General features: G+C 32.2%; 1 protein-coding gene across 1 annotated transcript in view; it reads right to left on the bottom strand.

Moving 5' to 3' along the window:
• The window catches only part of LOC108693744 (dipeptidyl aminopeptidase-like protein 6), a gene marked incomplete at its 3' end in the record, with an annotated part of 639,532 nt that overhangs the window by 79,311 nt on the left and 542,274 nt on the right, over positions 1 to 17,947 (bottom strand). The window contains exon 8 of the mRNA XM_018202862.1: positions 12,135 to 12,304. Coding sequence (XP_018058351.1) covers positions 12,135 to 12,304 — 170 coding nt within the window. The remainder of the gene's footprint in view (positions 1 to 12,134; positions 12,305 to 17,947) is intronic.

Genomic DNA, 17,947 nt, shown 5'->3' on the forward strand with positions numbered 1-17,947 from the left:
AAAACCGGCGTTTGGCGGACACAAGATTAAAAGGAGAGGTTTGCCCCCCACAGGGATCTCGACCGCGCAAGTTTCCACATGTCTCGGAAATTTGTGCTCTTCTAATGTTATTTCTAATCGTAATCATTACACTTCCTCCGCGGTCAGGTCCTCTCTCATCATCGAATCCTCTTAGTTTAAAACTTTTGTTAGGAGAAAGTCATGTTTCTGAAATTAAAATTAAATTTAAATCTTCGCAGTGTTTAGATAGTTCAGTATATTTAGAGATGACGAATTTAACGTTCCACTAAAGAATCCTTAAATTACTAAAATTAATTAATTCGATTATTTACTTGCGCCATTGTAGTTACTTTCTTTAATCAAACGTGTCGCTTTATGCAAATCTATAGTTTTCTTAATACGCTCACAAGACTTCTGCATCCTTATTCATTAAAATCCATTCAATAATACCTGACAGGACTTTCTTGACGCTTCCGTATTTGAGCTCAGCACCGATTTATACGAAGGGGAACTAGCTTTAGGTAGCTCCTCTAAGTTTCGTGGGCAGTAAAATCCATATCCGAAAGACGTGGAAAGTTTCTCAGTGATTTAACTGGAGTCACTCTTAATGAATTTGATGTTCTTCTTCACGAATAATCTAACTTCCAAAAAGGGAAAGTTATCAAAAGCTATATAATCCTTATTAATTTCCATATGCTTTTTAAGTACTGGGCAGTTACAGTTCGTAGTATTGTGAGGGCCACTACAGTTACACACTTCTTCTCTAAATTGCATGGAACCTCTCGAGATGAGCGATGATTACCAGCACAGTTTAAGTAAGCCTCAGACTTTTTACTTACCAGTACGGCTACATTTAAAGCATATCCTAACTAACTGCACATATGGAGAGACAGATGACACCTTCCAAATGATACTCTTGTCTGGTAAACTCTCGCCTCTGATTTCCAAGCATACTGCTTCTGAATCCTCAAATTCTCTAATAGATCTATTGCGCCTTCTCTAAAAAGATTAGAGATCACTATGTTAGAATTCTCTTCTTCGATTTTCTTTACTTCGTCCATACTCAAATCTTCAGGAATCTCCTTAATCACCACTTTTCTGTTAATCTCGGTATGAAGGCAACGATTCCCGCTTTTTCAAGTTCATTTGACAAGGCATTATTAACCACAAATTTAGATAAGAATGTCATCTTCCATGTCACGAGAGTACTTGGCAACCTGGTTAAATTTAATGTTGCATTTATTTAATGTTCCGGAGATTTTAATCAGCGATATTTTTTTCTTGCTAGATATATTATCAGATCTGGAATGCAACATAAGGTGCTGTGCTAAAAGTATCATATTTGAGCCTTTTAACTGTATCTGTGTTGTAAGAACTATTTTTATCTCCTTTAGATACATCCTTATTCGTGCATTATATAGTAGGGTGATTCATAATTTTCGGATTCACAATAACCCTGAATACCCCCTTCACGGAGGCACCTGGATCACTCAACTTTGATCTAACTTTCCTTGAGTCGCGAGACAGCTTAATCGAGTGACTGTTGGCGGTGAATCATCATCCGTCGTCGGGTGACCGCATTTCAAGGCGTCAACCATGTCCACTTGAAATTTCACTATCAGATAACTCCATTTCTGTACCTCGAGAAGTCTTTTGCAACAAATATCTCATCAGATCCTCTCTGATTTCTTCGAATCCTGGGGAATCCACATGCCTGCCATCTGACGGGCACGTGTCTTGGAGATTAAGCTTCGACACTTTACTTATCCCATACGCTAAATAGTAGGAGAGCTAAAAAACTCTCCCGGGGGGGGGGGGCAGAACAAAGGAGAATAAAAGATGGAGCAAAAACTCCGCAGTGAAATATTCCTCTAATTATCACAAAGTAGCGAAAAAAAGTAAGCATGCCAGAAAAAGACGTCTTCTCGCCTAACCGAAAGTCCGTCGTGACGTATCGATTAGTTCCTCTATGGCTCCCTCTTCCGCACTGCTCTTCTCCTCCTTAAGGTCTTGTATCCGTGGGTAGAATTTACTTCATCTAATCTCGCAATTAACTCGACCTTATTACCGCTGACATTCAGATTTAGTTGTCGTAACTTTTCTTTCAGCGCCACTAATGTTTGGAATCCATCGTGCTGTGTCGGTAATTTTCTTATCACCTTACTGTTTTATCGATTCTCGATCATTGTGCCTCGTGGAAGTGCGAAAGTGAGATATTTTTGCTTCCGCAACTTTTGTCACTGTCGACGGATTCTCGCGACTTTCTGCACTTATGCACTTATGCATTCACACTTCTGTATTCAAATAAGCAGCCGATCGCTCGCTCAATTTCCGCAGGTTTGCACGTATATGTTACTTACATCTGCCGTATCGTACTCGATATCCTCGACTTGGGATCTTATTCCTGATTCTTGTCGTCTTCGGATTTATCCTTGTATGCAACGGATTCTCGATTTATCAATTCGCTTGTCAAATTTTCTCGCCTTCCCGAATAAACTTATTCGATCCTGTCGAACCTCACAGCGATTTCGCCAACCACGAATGCCACTTTTGATTTTGTAAGCATCTTCTGTCATCAGGATATACAAAAAACAACGATTTAGACTTGGAGATTATGAGGTTGTATTTTACAAGAACTCAAAACAACTGTCTTCCAATATGACTCGTTTCGGACTACTCCCTTCTTGCCAGGTCTCTGCAAGAACCAAAATGGCTATCGGGGCTGAGATCATTACGCAAGAAGCCCTTAGTTAAATAAAAAAATTCCATACGCATAACAAATCTTACGCGCTAATATCTCTTTTCTTAATAATATTACAGATTGTATTGAATGGACTTCTATTTTGATTTCTATTATAATATTACCGTGAAATATAATACCTCGATAATTAATTTACATTCAAAATAAATTATTTTATTAATTTTTCTTTTTATGATTCATCATTGATTTTATATTCGTGCGCGCGCGCGCGCGCGTGTGTGTGTGTGTGTGTATGTGTATTTGTTTTATATATATATATACTATAATAAAGTATTTATATACTTAATAAAAAATTAAATATACTTTTAAAAAGATAGTTAATACTCAAATCTTTATTTTTAAGCTCATTCATTTTCATACTATTTATTTTTAAACAAATTTCACTTCATTCTATTTGTTTCATTCTATTTACCCCTGTTGTCATTTTTCTTTAATTTATTCATTATAAAATCATTGGCTCCCTCTGCGTTCAGTTGAATATTTACTTTGCAATTGTTGGAAGTTTTCTTCGCACTGATTAAATTATATTTTAAGATTTAGAGGAATGGTCTTATTTCAGCAAACATTTATAAAATGCTTGCGTTCTATTGAACGCACCCATTTTTATACAGGGTGGGCCATTTAAAATTTGGAATTTAATTTGGCTCTAAAAAAAAACGCATGAATATTTTTCAAAGTTTATGGCTTTATTGGAAAGGTAGTACATTATCATTAAACATGAAATACAATTTCATTCAAATGATAACTTCCACGGCTGGCTGCACAATACCCCATTCTATCAATCCAATTTTTCAGTACATTTTCCTGTATGGGCGCGTATTTCATCGATGGCAACTTTGATTTCATGTTTTAATTCTTGAATCGTTTCTGGCTGGTTAGCATAACACTCATCCTTGGTTTCCCATAAAAAATAGTCCAGCAGAGTCAAATCGCAGCTGTGAGGCGGCCAATCATTGCAGCAACATCAACATTTCGGTTGATTATGCGATTTTCGAAGACAATGCACAAAAGATTGATTGTAGCGTTGGCTATGTGGCAAGGTGCGCCGTCCTGTTGAAACCAAATGTCGTCTGTGTCCTCCTCTTCAAATTTGGGAAGCAAGAATTCGTTTAGCATGGCGCGGTAGCGCTCGCCATTGACAGTCACGGCAGCTCCTTGCTCATTTTCGAAGAAAAATGGCCCAATGATGCCGCTGGACCAAAAACCACACCAAACAGTCACTCGTTGTGGATGCATCGGTTTCTCCATGACGATGCATGTGCGGATTCTCTGACCTCCAAATATGACAATTTTGCTTGTTCACATAGCCACCGAGGTGAAAATGAGCTTCGTCAGAAAAGATGATTTTTCGGTAAAAATGCTCATCTTCAAGCGTTGTTCAGCCCATTGGGCGAACCGAAAACGCATCAGATGATCATGCGGCTTCAATTCTTGCACTAATTGAACTTTGTACAGCTTCATATCGAGGTCTTTATTCAAAATTCTTCTCAAAGAAGTGCATGAAAGTTTTGAAAACGGTGACGAGTTGATGTTGATGGTTGTTCAAACACACTCTGAGCAACAGCAGCAATGTTTTCGGTTGACCTTACTGGACGAGCACGTGAACGAGTTACTTTATCCAATAAAGATCCAGTTTGCCGAATTCGCTTCATAAATTGATCCACAAACTGCGTGAAAGCATTTCTTTTCAAATTTTTCGTAAATTTCTTACAGTTTGGGTTGAAGACTCATCACTTTGGAAGTAAGTTTTCAATATTTCCCAATTTTGTTCAAGCATATAGTAATCCATTTCGTAAATGTCAAACACAAAAAACTAAATTTCTGATACGTCATAAATGTTATTACGTCTTTCAAATTCAAAATAACTAGTAGTTGAAATTCCAAACGCTAGATGGCCCACCCTGTATGTATAATTTTAATTTTATACTTCACATACGCTTGTGTTTCGATGCGTTTTCGGTTTTGCCTCATTCACACTTTGGTTGGAGACCTACTCTTATTATAGGTACTCTATGCGAAAGTAGAAGAGATCGGGATCAATAGACTAACCACAACATAGTAATAATAAAGACAGATTTTTTCAACAGATTTTTTATCTGTCTTTGTTATGTATACTGTTAATGTTTTTAAAAAATGAACGGATGAGGAGCTAGTAGGCTAACCCCCCAACACGGAACTCTATATATATATAATTAATTTAATGACGACTCTGATAGTATCTACTCTCAATCCAACAAACGAGAATGGATTAAAATGGATTGAATTTTTTTTCTATCCGAATGCATATTTTAAATAGCAAATACTTTTTTTGGATTTAATTGGATTCAATTGGATTCAATTAGCTTCAATTGGATGCAATTGGATTGAAAAACTGCATTTCCTATTCAAAATTTTGAATTGACAAAATTTTGAATGTGATAGTATTCACAATGTGTTTGTATATTGTTTGTATTGCACTCAATTCATTTCAATTCATTCCTATTTGCTAGGTTAGTTCCTTCATGTCCAATCTCGATAAAATTAGAGTCATTCGACGTGTTCTTATATGAAATGAATTTGAAAGCAAAAAGAAGCATTGTTCTACCTTGCGAATCGAAATATTAATCGTTAAAATTAGATTAAGAAATCTGTCATTCCTTATGTCCTAGCAAAAACATTGATAGAGAAATCCTATCGTTAATATGAAATTATTTAATATGTATTTAATATCTTTAATATATGACATTCGTAAATTTATTAATTTGAATCAGAACATATAGGAATCTTGTACAAATCTTATAAAATCCAATAAAATACAATAGGATTCATATCCGATCAATCGCGAGGTTAACAATAGAAAATTACAATAAATTTATAGAAAATGATACAAATTGATATAAATTTATCATTTTCAATCGATCTCTATCAACTTTTTTTACCAGGGCGATCTCACTCTATTTCATAAGTAGCTGCATTTCACTCAAAAGAATTTAGAGAATATTCTTTTTTATTTTAAATGCACTTACTCCATACAACACAGAACGTTAAAAGAATGTTGTTAAGATGTTGCAATGTTGAATGCTGAAATATCAATGTTTTATCAATGTTGTATTTATATTGATTCTTCTACATTGATTGTTGCTGCAACGTTGAAACAATATTGAATAAATTGAATTTTTATTGATTTTTCCACATTGATTGTTAATGTTGTTGTTAAAACATTGAATAAATTATATATCGAAATCTATTTTATTTTGTAAAAAATGAACAAAAATAAAATATAAATAGAAAATTTAAATCATTTAAATTTTCTATCTTTTGAATGAATTCATTTCTAAACGATATATGTTTACGCGAGAATCGATCGCGTGAGCAGAATGCTTGCATATATGGTATTGTTTGTGTTGACAGGTCCGATGCGTGGTGTCAATTCGATCTTTCCATATATCTATATGTCATAATTATACATCCACTAACATTCAGTATTCGTGGATCGAAATTGCAGTTTCCGTACAATTGCAGAAGTTAAGCATCGTTGGATAGCGTACAAGATTGGATGGATGACCGCTTAGGAAAATAAGGAAATTAATTCCCAAATAAAAGGGAAACGTTTTTTTTTTCAATTATAATTTTGTCGTGTGTGTTCTCTCTGAAATAAGATGTTAATCAATAATACTATGATATTAATCAATAATAATAAAATTAAATTAATTTATGTGGGAAACATTTTTTCTCACAGACATTGAAATTCAACGGATATTAAACATTTCTGCAATATCTCTTCCACATTGAATCTACATTTCACGATGTTCGCAATATTGCAAATCAATATTTCTAAGATATTGATTCAATGTTAATGCGCTGTACGAGTACAATGCAATAATTTTTGTAGTTTTAATAAATTTTAATAATAAAAATATGCAATAATAGTTAAATTGCGTGTATAAAAAAATTTTTATGCATATATAAATATGTACAAACATACATATATAATATAATATTGTAAATTATATATGTTATACATAAACATATACAATCATATATAAATATATATTTCCTTATATGTTCATATATTCTCCTTTCTTTTGTAAAATTACTTTTAAGTGTAATAGAAGTAATATAATAATAATGTGAAAACATTAAAAATAATTTTGTGAACATGTGAGCACATTCTAAATGCATAAAATGTAACTTATCGTATTATGTTAATTATAAATGCAATTTGAATAACGATTAGAATAGATAAATTGTTATTTATCTAATAACAAGGTACAAATATATTTATATTTTTTTTATTTTATAATAAATTTCTGTTTAAAATACATTTTTATAAAAGTTTTGTTAATATATAGCAAAGATATATCTTAAAATATACATAAATATAAATGATCTTATTAATCTTTATTTTAATAGTGTCATTCAGATTACCTCATACGATTAGTCATCTTATTTCGGTGCCGAGACTAGTTGAATCAGATGAAATGCATTATAAAAATGCATTTTTTTTCATATTAGTTAGCAATCCCCTTATTATTAAAATATTATTAGGTAGTCAAATGTATGTAATAAGTGGTGTAGTAAATCGTGTAGAATTCATTTTTTCGATAAGTCTCTTAATTTCATCTGTAAAAATTTGAAACTGAAAAATGACTCTATTAGCCCCCCTGATCTCCCATATCTATATTTTAATTTGACACACTAAAAATAATTTTATTGGATTATCAAAATATTGTAGAACATTCAAACTAGTTACTAGAATGTTAAAACTTTTTGCAGCATTACTCGTCATGCTTGAGATATCTACGTAATTATTTAGTAACAAAATTATTTTCAGATTTGTTCTAAATTTTTAAGTACTTCAAATCGATTCGTAAATTATAAATACAATTATTATTACTAATATTATAACTAATTATTATTACTAATATTTTTACTTATATTTTTGTAGTAATAATTACAATATGCTATTTATTTTTTACAATATTTTATATTGTAGGCATTTCTGATAAAATTAAGAATTTTATAAAAGGCATTAACGTAACAAGTATAGCATACAAAGATATTAATAAACTGAAGTTTATTACAAAACAGACTTCCAATATTCCATACTAATGTTGTATACGAGATAATTGTGATATGTCATACGTGGATCAGACGAAACCATGCTTTTTGATGACTTCGTCCATATAAGTTCTCCTATTCTCTCTCATCCATGATACCAATATATTGTTTACTAGTCAGATGAATGGTACCATTCGATTAGTTAATATATCAGTTTCATATTCTTTAACGAAACTCATGTACTTGAAAATTCAATTATATATCTATCATTGATTTAATTATCAATATATTTGCTCTGCGCATCCAAGTAATTATAAATTGTTATATGCGCTAGGTTAAGTATAATTTTTTAATTTACTTCATTATTGTACAGTGTATCAAGAAACACAATGATTTCGCAAAATTAAATGTGACGTTGAAAAGAATCTGAATTAAGGATCAAAACGTATGTCTAAAAGATTAAATAAAGAAACTATTTCATACCAAAATCCAGTGCATGACTGACAAAGGCATTAATTTATTGATTGATTCATCTCAAAGGAGCTTTGATTCAAAATAAATTAATTTATACGAAAATATAATTTCTTTTATAATTATAAAATTTTACAAAATTATAATTATAATTAGAAATTATATTTTTAATAATTATAATTAGAAATTATAATTACTTTATTATATAATTATAGTGCCGAAAACTTTTTTCTCACAAGTCCGTATACCAAAGATAACCTGAAATCTTAATTTTTACGATAAATTCTTCAATCGAGTAGAATGGAAATTAAAATTTTTAGCTGTAAATTTTAGCGATTTATCTTCGGATATGAAGAATCACAGAATAAATTTTAGTTTTAAAGGGAATAATCGGGTATATTTACAAGAAACGTAATTTCCTTGCGAAATATGTGAAATTATTATTGTTTGTTAACACAAAAATGTTTAATGAAATTGAAAACATAAATCTTCGATTCTCCGCCATGGCTATTCCTTCACTGATTACTTTAAGTGCATTTGAAAATCTTGTTCGTTTTAATACGAAAGTTTTAATGACAATCTTGTTTAACTTCAAGATGCAAAACGATGTAATTACTGTTTGCAGTGTTTATTTATTTGTTCGAGACTTTTTGATATTATACTAATATTAATTTACTGGCATATAAAGCTCTCTGCTTCATCAAAAAATAACGCGATGCCTAGCTCGAGTCAGTTTTGTTTGCTCGTAGCTTAAGGATGATTCTTGATTACATTTTAACAAATTCTAGAAATTTCTCGCGCTTTCCGCAAGAACTTAACTTTCTACGAAACAGTAAGTGACGTTAATAACAAAAAAGTGTGAAAACATTATTGCTCATTAAGCATTCTTAACAACAAAATGAACTTAACATAATCAAAGTTTCAAAATTATAAATTCTATAAAAATTTTAATTTAATAAATTTTATTATTTTCTTATGGAAATTATATTGTACAATTTTTGCATTTGTATTCTGTTTTACGCTTATAACATTTATAATTTTCATTGAACGATTGTGTTAATTGCATGCGAAATAGATATCTGTTTCAATCAATGATATTAAAACATTTTTGTAAACTGTAATTCCATAAACTAAGCAAATTTATTTTATTGTCCATTATGCACAAATTTAAAAAAATCCATAACGATTTTAATAATAACAGAATTTGTAAAAATGATGCAAATTTCGCATAGATATCCCCGCATTTAATTCTTCTGTCGATAATAATAGCACTTTCCAAACGGCGAGTTTATATTACGAGCTACTTTGTTTCAGCATAATATTTTCGAATCATAAAATAAAATTATTCGAATCGCTCAGTCATATTTGTATTTTATTATAATTTCAAGGAAATTTAAAATTTCACACAGATGTAAATATTTATAGAATAAACTCTTTTTCGTGATATATTTCCTCTTTGACTGAAATGAATATTAATAACAATTCCATTTGCGGCCATCACGAATAAAGCAAATTCAACAGAATTTACAATTAGATAAATAGAATGTATTGCATTTCTGTTAAAATGTCGCTTAAAGCACAAGCTTTGAAGCACAATAAAGTTGCGAAAGAAATTCAGATAAATGTACTCAGAAAAATGACAGAATGGCAGTTGCACATCAAAATGAATCACTTGGCTAATGAGACCATGACTTTAATTCAAAGTTGAAAATTTGATTTAAAGAATCATCTTTAAAAGGACAGCGGCACTCAAAGTAGAACTGTACATCAAATTTAGAATTTAATTGCGCTCTTCGAGAGAAATCGATCCTCCACGAATTTTATTCGAGTGTACGCGTGGAACAGCAAAAAACCGAGAACATTTGTCATAACCGTATGGTATCCTTTTCGCCATTTGATCAATTGCAATTGTATATCGAATTGTATATTGCATAGTATATCGAAGAAATAATATGATTATAATCATCTTTCGCAGATAATGCAGTTCTTCTGGCGAAAAATATTTAAATATTAAAAAAGAGAACGTATAAGCTTCTTTTTTTAAAGTTGCGATATAATAAAGTTGCGAGTATTTAAACTTATAAATGGAAATCTTTGCACGGTACATTTTATATCATTTCTGAGATTTATTTGTCTATTTAACCCTTTCTACATTCAAATAATTTTCCGTCTTACAAGTTGTTGTATGAAAATAAAAATGTCATTAAAAAAATTGAATCAATGATGAATATTTTTCTACGTTGCTTCACGACGGTATCAATCAAAATTCATAAAAAGATACTGAAAAATACAAAGGTGCTATACTCGCTCCTCTCACCTTTTCAGGACGTAACCTCGATTAGATAGCTTTTTATATTTCGGAGAGCATGGAACAGCGTGGAACGAAATTCGCGGTGAGACCAAGTGAGTAGGATATTTCTGAGAGACACTTTAACGCTCAGAATCGTTGCCTTTATGTTTTCCCCGCGAAAAATTTCATTTTCCGGATGCGCAAACATCTTTCAGAAAGATAATCAATAAAAATAGTGGATAGTAAAAACGTGTAAAATGTATTTCGCGTAAAGAAAGTACAGTGTCTCACGCCATGTTTAGCGCCGAGATATTACCGTGTCTCCCGATATCACAAAATTATATACGTACAGAATTTTATACGTAAAAAATATATGAAATTTATTATTTCTTTGTGCAGGTAGCAAAGAAATATCTATATATAATTATTAAATATTAAATTTTAAAATACTTGAAATTTAAATTAAATCTTGTATATCAAGCTAAAATTTAAAAAATATTAAGTGTACAACTTTGCTTCCGCCGTTTTTTTTTCCGAAATTCGAGGCTTTATTGTAAAAAACTGGTTATACATTTATGATTCAAAGTATTGTCCATCGCTGGCCACTACTTTCTCTCATCTTTCGGGTAGCGTACGAATCCCGCGTCGAAAAAACTGGTCATCTTTTGAGGCTATCCACGAATCGACCCAATTTTTTACTTCTTCATAAGACCGGAAGTGCTGGTCAGCCAGGCCGTATGCCATTGATCGAAACAAGTGATAGTCAGAGGGAGTAACGTCTGGAGAATACGGCGGATGGGGTAGGACTTCCCATTTCAACATTTCCAAGTATATCTTGACCACTTTTTGACCATTTTCGCAACATGGGGTCGAGCACTATCATGCTGCAAAATCACTTTATCGTGTTTCTCGTTATATTGCGGCCGTTTGTCTTTCAATGCTCGGCTCAAACGCATCAATTGCGTTCGATACCGATCGCCTGTGATTGTTTCAGTCGGTTTTAACAGTTCATAATACACTACGCCGAGCTGGTCCCACCAAATACAGAGCATGACCTTGAACGTCAAAATCACCGTTCTTGAAGCGTTGAAACCACTCACGACACGTTCTTTCACTAATAGCGGTCTCACCGTAAGTATTTGAGAGCATTCGATGAATCTCAGCCGCAGATTTCTTCATATTGAAGCAAAAAATTAAAACCTCCCGCAAATGACGAGAATTTGGTTCGTAAACTGACATTTTCAATCGAGAACTAACTTTATGATGCAGACACAAATCGACTAATGTTTCTATGGGGTTATGTTGCCCAAGTTTATTATATGATGTCTATGATCTATTTATTTCGACCACCACTTACCGCTAAAGCCATCTATAGGAAAACGGTGGAAGCAAAGTTGTACACCTAATATAATTTTTCGATAAAAAATGATAATGTTAATAATAAGGATATACGTGTAGATCAGAAAGTCACATCAGAAGTCGATGAATTAAAAATATGACAATGTCCGAGATAATATTTATTGTATATTGTGAAAACAATGGAGCAGTAGGATAAGGTTCATATGTACTTACTTTAGGATAGTGGATCGGTATCGCCGACGTGTATTGGAAAGATAAGCTTCCAGGATATCCGTAAAATGGTATAGTCATAACAGGAGTGCTGGAGTCATCAAAATAACCGAAGATCAATTTAGTGCCACTCGGAGAAAACCAGAGCGCCTTGTTTGAGCTGAACACTTCTTCTGTAAATAAAATATAGATAAAATTAGTTAATATATTATTTAATCCATATATCATTATATACAGTGTGTTCCAAAAGTTAAGCAACGGTTAAATATCTCGTATGATATGCATTTCCTTGAAAAACGTTATATATAAAAGCTGTAAGGTTTTAAGGTTTAACCCATTAAATAATAGTTTAGAGGAGACAACTACAACGGAGGTAAGTTGTAACAATGCATACAAGATGGGCCAAAAGTCTGGATACACCCAAATATCTCATAAATTGCATTTAAAAAAAAAATGTTTCTTACAAAAATAAAATTTAAAAAACCCATTCAACGAGTAGTTATTTAATCTAGAATGGCGTTGTCAAGGTCAAGTCAAAATCAACATGAATTTTTTAAATGGAACCCCCTCTATTTTATTAAATATTCTTGTGGCTTATCTTAAGAGTTTTCCAAAACACTATAATTAGGTTCATTTTCATTAAGTACTTTTCGAGTTACCAGGTGTATAAGCTTAAATCCTGTTTGCTCATAGGTGGCATTAGTGAGCATACAAAGCTACCCTGGGCACACAACACACTTTTTTTTATGTGTTTGACATCTGTCAACATTAACCAGTGCACATCATCAGCAATTTCATACAACAACATACATTTTTTCTTTCGTAATCATGTCTAGTTTTTTACTAAAAAGAAAGCATATGCGGGAAGTTTTGCTTTTCTGTTTCAATTTGAAGAAATCGGCTGCCAAATCGCATCGAATGCTTGTGGAGACCTATGGTAACAATGCTTTATCGGAAACAGCGTGCATAGATTGGTTTCGCCGGTTCAATGACAATTTTGACCTGAGTGACAAGAAGCGCGAAAATCGGCCTAGAAAGGTTGAGGACTGTCAATTACAGGCTCTTTTGGACGAGGACGATACCCAATCGCAAAAAATGCTTGCCGAGCAATTGGCAAGCATTTTTCTCAAGCAGCCATTTCCATGCGGCTACATGCCATGGGGAAGATTCAAAAGATCGGAAAATGGGTGCCGCATGAACTGAACGATAGGTAGATGGAGTGACGCCAAAACACATGCCAAATTCTGTTTGCCAGAAAAAAAAGAAAGTCGTTTCTGCATCGGATTGTGACAGGCGATGAAAAGTGGATCTATTTTCAGAATCCTAAACGCAAGAAATCTTGGGTTGATCCCCTCAAATCCCCTCAAATCATCAACATTTTCCTCAAGACCATCGCTTCGGACGGAAAACAATGCTGTGCGTTTGGTGGAGATCAGGAGAGTATCATGTACGAGCTGTTAAACCTGATGAAACTGTTAATGCTCACCGCTACCATCAACAACAATTGATCAAATTGCACCGTGCTCTGCGTGAAAAAAGGTCGCATTATCGGAAAAGACATGACAAGCTGATTTTCCTCCATGACAACGCACCATCGCACACGTCAATGATCCAAAACTACTTGGAGACCCTCAACTGGGAAGCTACTCTATCCCGCTTACTCACCAGACCTGGCACCTTCTATCACCTGTTTTCGTCGATGAGCCACGCGCTCGCTGAGCGGCACTTCGATTCTTACGAAGAAGTCCGAAAATGGCTTGATGAGTGGTTTGCCTCGAAAGATAAGGAATTTTTTTGGCGTGGTATACACAAATTGCCCGAAAGATAGGAAAAATGTATAGTTAGTGAGGGCAAGTACTTTGAATAAATTTGTTTTGGTTTCCTAGGAAAAAAAAATGTGTTTTTCTGACTAAAAAACAGCGGATTTAAGCTTATCCTGGTGTGCTTGAAAGTTACAGTACTGGCATTAGTTACAGTACTGCAAAGTTACAGTACTGCGCAAGATGTCCGACCGACGGCTAAAACCTCTGAATGTCGTTCAAGTCCTGAATAATATTCAAGATCACTGGAGATTGTTTCTTATTTTCATTTTTGCTGAAAATTCATTTTTATGAAACTTTACAACTTTTTAAGAAACATTTTTTTCTAAACTGCATCGTTTATGAGATATTTTGGTATATCCAGATTTTTGGCCTACCCTGTATATCTTTTAAGAGGTTAGTCCACTTTGGAGGCCTCAAAATCATATCTTACTTTCATTATTAAAGAGAGAAGTGATTATTAAAAAACTATACATAATATAAAAAATGTTTTTATATCTATTTGTTACTTGTACTTTGATATACAAAATGTATAAAAATTATAATTCTAAAAAACAAAATGGCGGCGCTACAGAACATTTTTTGGAAGCCTGCATGTGATGAATGCCTCCGCGACAGAACAAATCTAAAATATTCTATCAAAAATTAGAACTATTGTAAAAATTATAAAATTATTTTTAATCTGCTAAAGAAATTTAAATTTGCTAAAGAAATATCTGGCAGAATTAAAAAATATTTAAAAAATGTGAAAATGATGCGTGAAAAAAATTTTCATATAAAAATTCGACATAAAAATATGGATAAAAAAAATATATAAGTTATCGCAAAAATCACAGGTATAAAATGATGAATTTAATTTCTACCGCTTGCTAGAGGGCGCTGGCAAGTTTCGATGGTGAAGTCATTGTTTTTTGTAGTTTAGACATCGCTGAAAGTGATTCAATCCTTATAGGTTAGATTTCTCGACGCCAAAGAGATTTTCAATCGATTAAAAATAAACCGTGATGAACTGTTTTTCCGACATGTGCTTCTTCATTAAACCTCAAGAAAATCGCAGCTGAAGCGCATCGCTTATTATCCAAAGTGTATAGTGATGAAACTCCATCGGAAAAAACATATAGTTTGATTTAAACACTTCCGCTTAATTTTGACGTGAGAGACAAAGAACATCCAAGACAGCCGAAAAAATTTGAAGATGTAGAGCTGCAAGAATAGCTCGATGAGAATCCAGCTCAAAGTTTTAGAGTTGTCGAAAGTATTAAATGTTACTCCAAAAGCCGTCTTAAAACGCTTGTATGTCATGGGAAAGATTCATAAGAAAAGGATATGGCTACCATATCCTGAGTTGTCATAAATGCCATTTTGAATTGTTTGTCTATCGCAATTTCTTTGCTTGCCAAGCAAAGAAAAAAGACTTTTTTTTGTAGCTCATTGTGACTGACGAAAAATGGATTTATTTTGATAATCCCAAGCGGAAAAAATGGATAAACTCCGACCAACCATCCGTTTCAACGCCGAAGAGGAATATTCACGGGCATATGAACGGGCCTTGTTTATCATTTGGTGGGACTAGGAGGATGTGCTGTATTACGAACTTTTTCATCCAAATGAAACCGTTACAACTGACCGTTATAAACAACAATTATGCCGATTGAATGGCGAGTTGATGCAAAAAAGATCATCCGTGGTTAACAATCGACGCAAAATCATTTATTGCATGATAACGTTCGACCGCATGTTGTGAAAAGCATGAAGTAAACATTTTTACAACTTGAATGGAAAATCCTCCAGCGTACTCTCCAGACTTAGCACCGTCGGATTACCATCTCTTCGGTGGAACACGCACTTACGGACACACACTTCTCCAGTTACGAAATCCAAAAATGGATGAATGGATTGTCTAGAAAGACACCGCATTCTACCTTCGTGGAATTGTCTTGTTGTAAGAAGAGATGGGAAAAAGTAATAGAAAATGGAGAAAATTACTTTGATTAAGGCATTCATTCATCTTCCTTTCAAAATAAATCAATTTTGAAAAAAACGCCAGGAATTAAGTTCACCATTTCTTTAGATAATTCAATTGACAATAACTGAGCCAAATTTCAAAGCATTTGAATTAATTTTCTGATGTCCACCGAAAACACCATTCTGAGAAAAACGCAATTAAAATTTCAATAACAATCCCTTTTCATCGTATTTTAAACACTTGGACACATTGATTTCTAAATTGGTATAATTTATATTAAAATTGTTTGTCAACGTCATCTACAGTACAGACTATGTAACGTCAAATGACGCAACTATTCATAAATGGGAACAGTTTAACGGCAGCATCGATTACTGCATCACTCCATAATCAACTACATCTTCGTGGGAATTTCACTTTCGGATAAAAAATTTTATATTTTTAAAACTAAACTATCAATTTAAGCAAAAAAAAAATTTTCAATTTTTTGAAAGTTTCTATAGGATTGTCACAAGTCAGAGAAATCAGAGAAGTCATGAAAAAGTCAGAGATTTAGCAAAATTTTCTGGAAAAATAAAATGGCTGTAAAAAAGTTTAAAATTTAAATGATTTAAAATCTTAATTTTTATGTAAAAAATTAAATTTTAAAGTTGTCTGTTCTTTTGTTTATATCTAAAGAAGTTCTCTGTCAGTTCTCTCACAGTTTACTCACTTATGAACAAGTGAGTAAAATAAATATTAATTTCATATTTTTGTGACTTTTCTTTCAAATAATCATAATAGCAAATTGAGATTTTAATAAATAGGATAGTTTTGATAAAAAAGAAACTGTATTCATTGATTTATGTTCCTTATATTCTAAATACAACAGCAAAGAGAAAAAGAAGAAGAGGAAAAATATCATGTTCATACATAAAAGAAAAAGACAAAAAAAAATGATTTAACAATTAAATGCAGTGTCAACAACATTAATAGTAATTTACACTGTTATGTTAAATTGCTCTATCAAGAAAATATTTAACAATTTTAACAATTTTCAAATCAAAATGAAAATACAAAAAAAATTTCAAAACATGTATTATTGAAAGTTAGGGAAAATCAGAAAATTTTGGGACGAAAAATTTGTAGCAATCCTGTTTCAGGGTTGACTAACTCCTTAAATGATAAGAGATAAGATAATCATGCAAAGAACAAAAATAATCGATATCGAGGCTTGCATGTGCCTCAAGTCATCAATCATACGCCGCATGTAGAAAAAATTATATATACTGCTCAGACAAGCCATATAGGTGAAAATTTACGATTTTATATTTTTTTGCTTTAAACTTTCAAATAAAATGTTTTTTATCGTATTTTTATTATATTCTAAAATTTTCTCAAGCTAGCATGTCTTTTTATGATATTTTTAAGTTCAAATACACTCATGTATAAATTTTAACAACATCAATTTTGACAACATCAGGTTTGGAGTTAAAAATATCGTTGCTAGAATACATTGTAACATTACAATTAACGGTAAATGTAAGAAGAGTCCGCTTGCCTAAAATTTTGATAAATATATTCTAAATTGATGCATTTTCGCGTAAAAATAAAGATTTGACAAGAAAAGTGTCGCTCTGTTTCATAAACTGAAATATTTAAATTGATAAGTAGGTTATTATAGTAGGATATTATAAATTAGAAAATTTATCACAATCACGAAACGAACACACGCTGAGGTCACATTTTCATGCTGTATGATCATATGCGAATGTGTTGTAAGTATTCTTATTGTAATAGAGATATTCATTATTTTATAAACACAATTCATTGCTTTAAAAACAAATTGTCTGTTCTGAAACTCAAATTTACTGCTTTAAAACAAATTCTCTGCTCTAAAACACAAATTCATTGCTGTTGAATAGCAAATTTACTGCTTTAAAAACAAAAATAAAAAAATAAATTCTGTTTCAGAATAGATAATTCATTTTCAAAACACTGAATTTGTTTGTGTTTTAGAATAAATGATTTTAAAGCAGTAAAATTCTGTT

Source organism: Atta colombica, unplaced genomic scaffold (genome assembly GCF_001594045.1).
Source record: "Atta colombica isolate Treedump-2 unplaced genomic scaffold, Acol1.0 scaffold11, whole genome shotgun sequence".
NCBI lineage: Eukaryota > Metazoa > Arthropoda > Insecta > Hymenoptera > Formicidae > Atta > Atta colombica.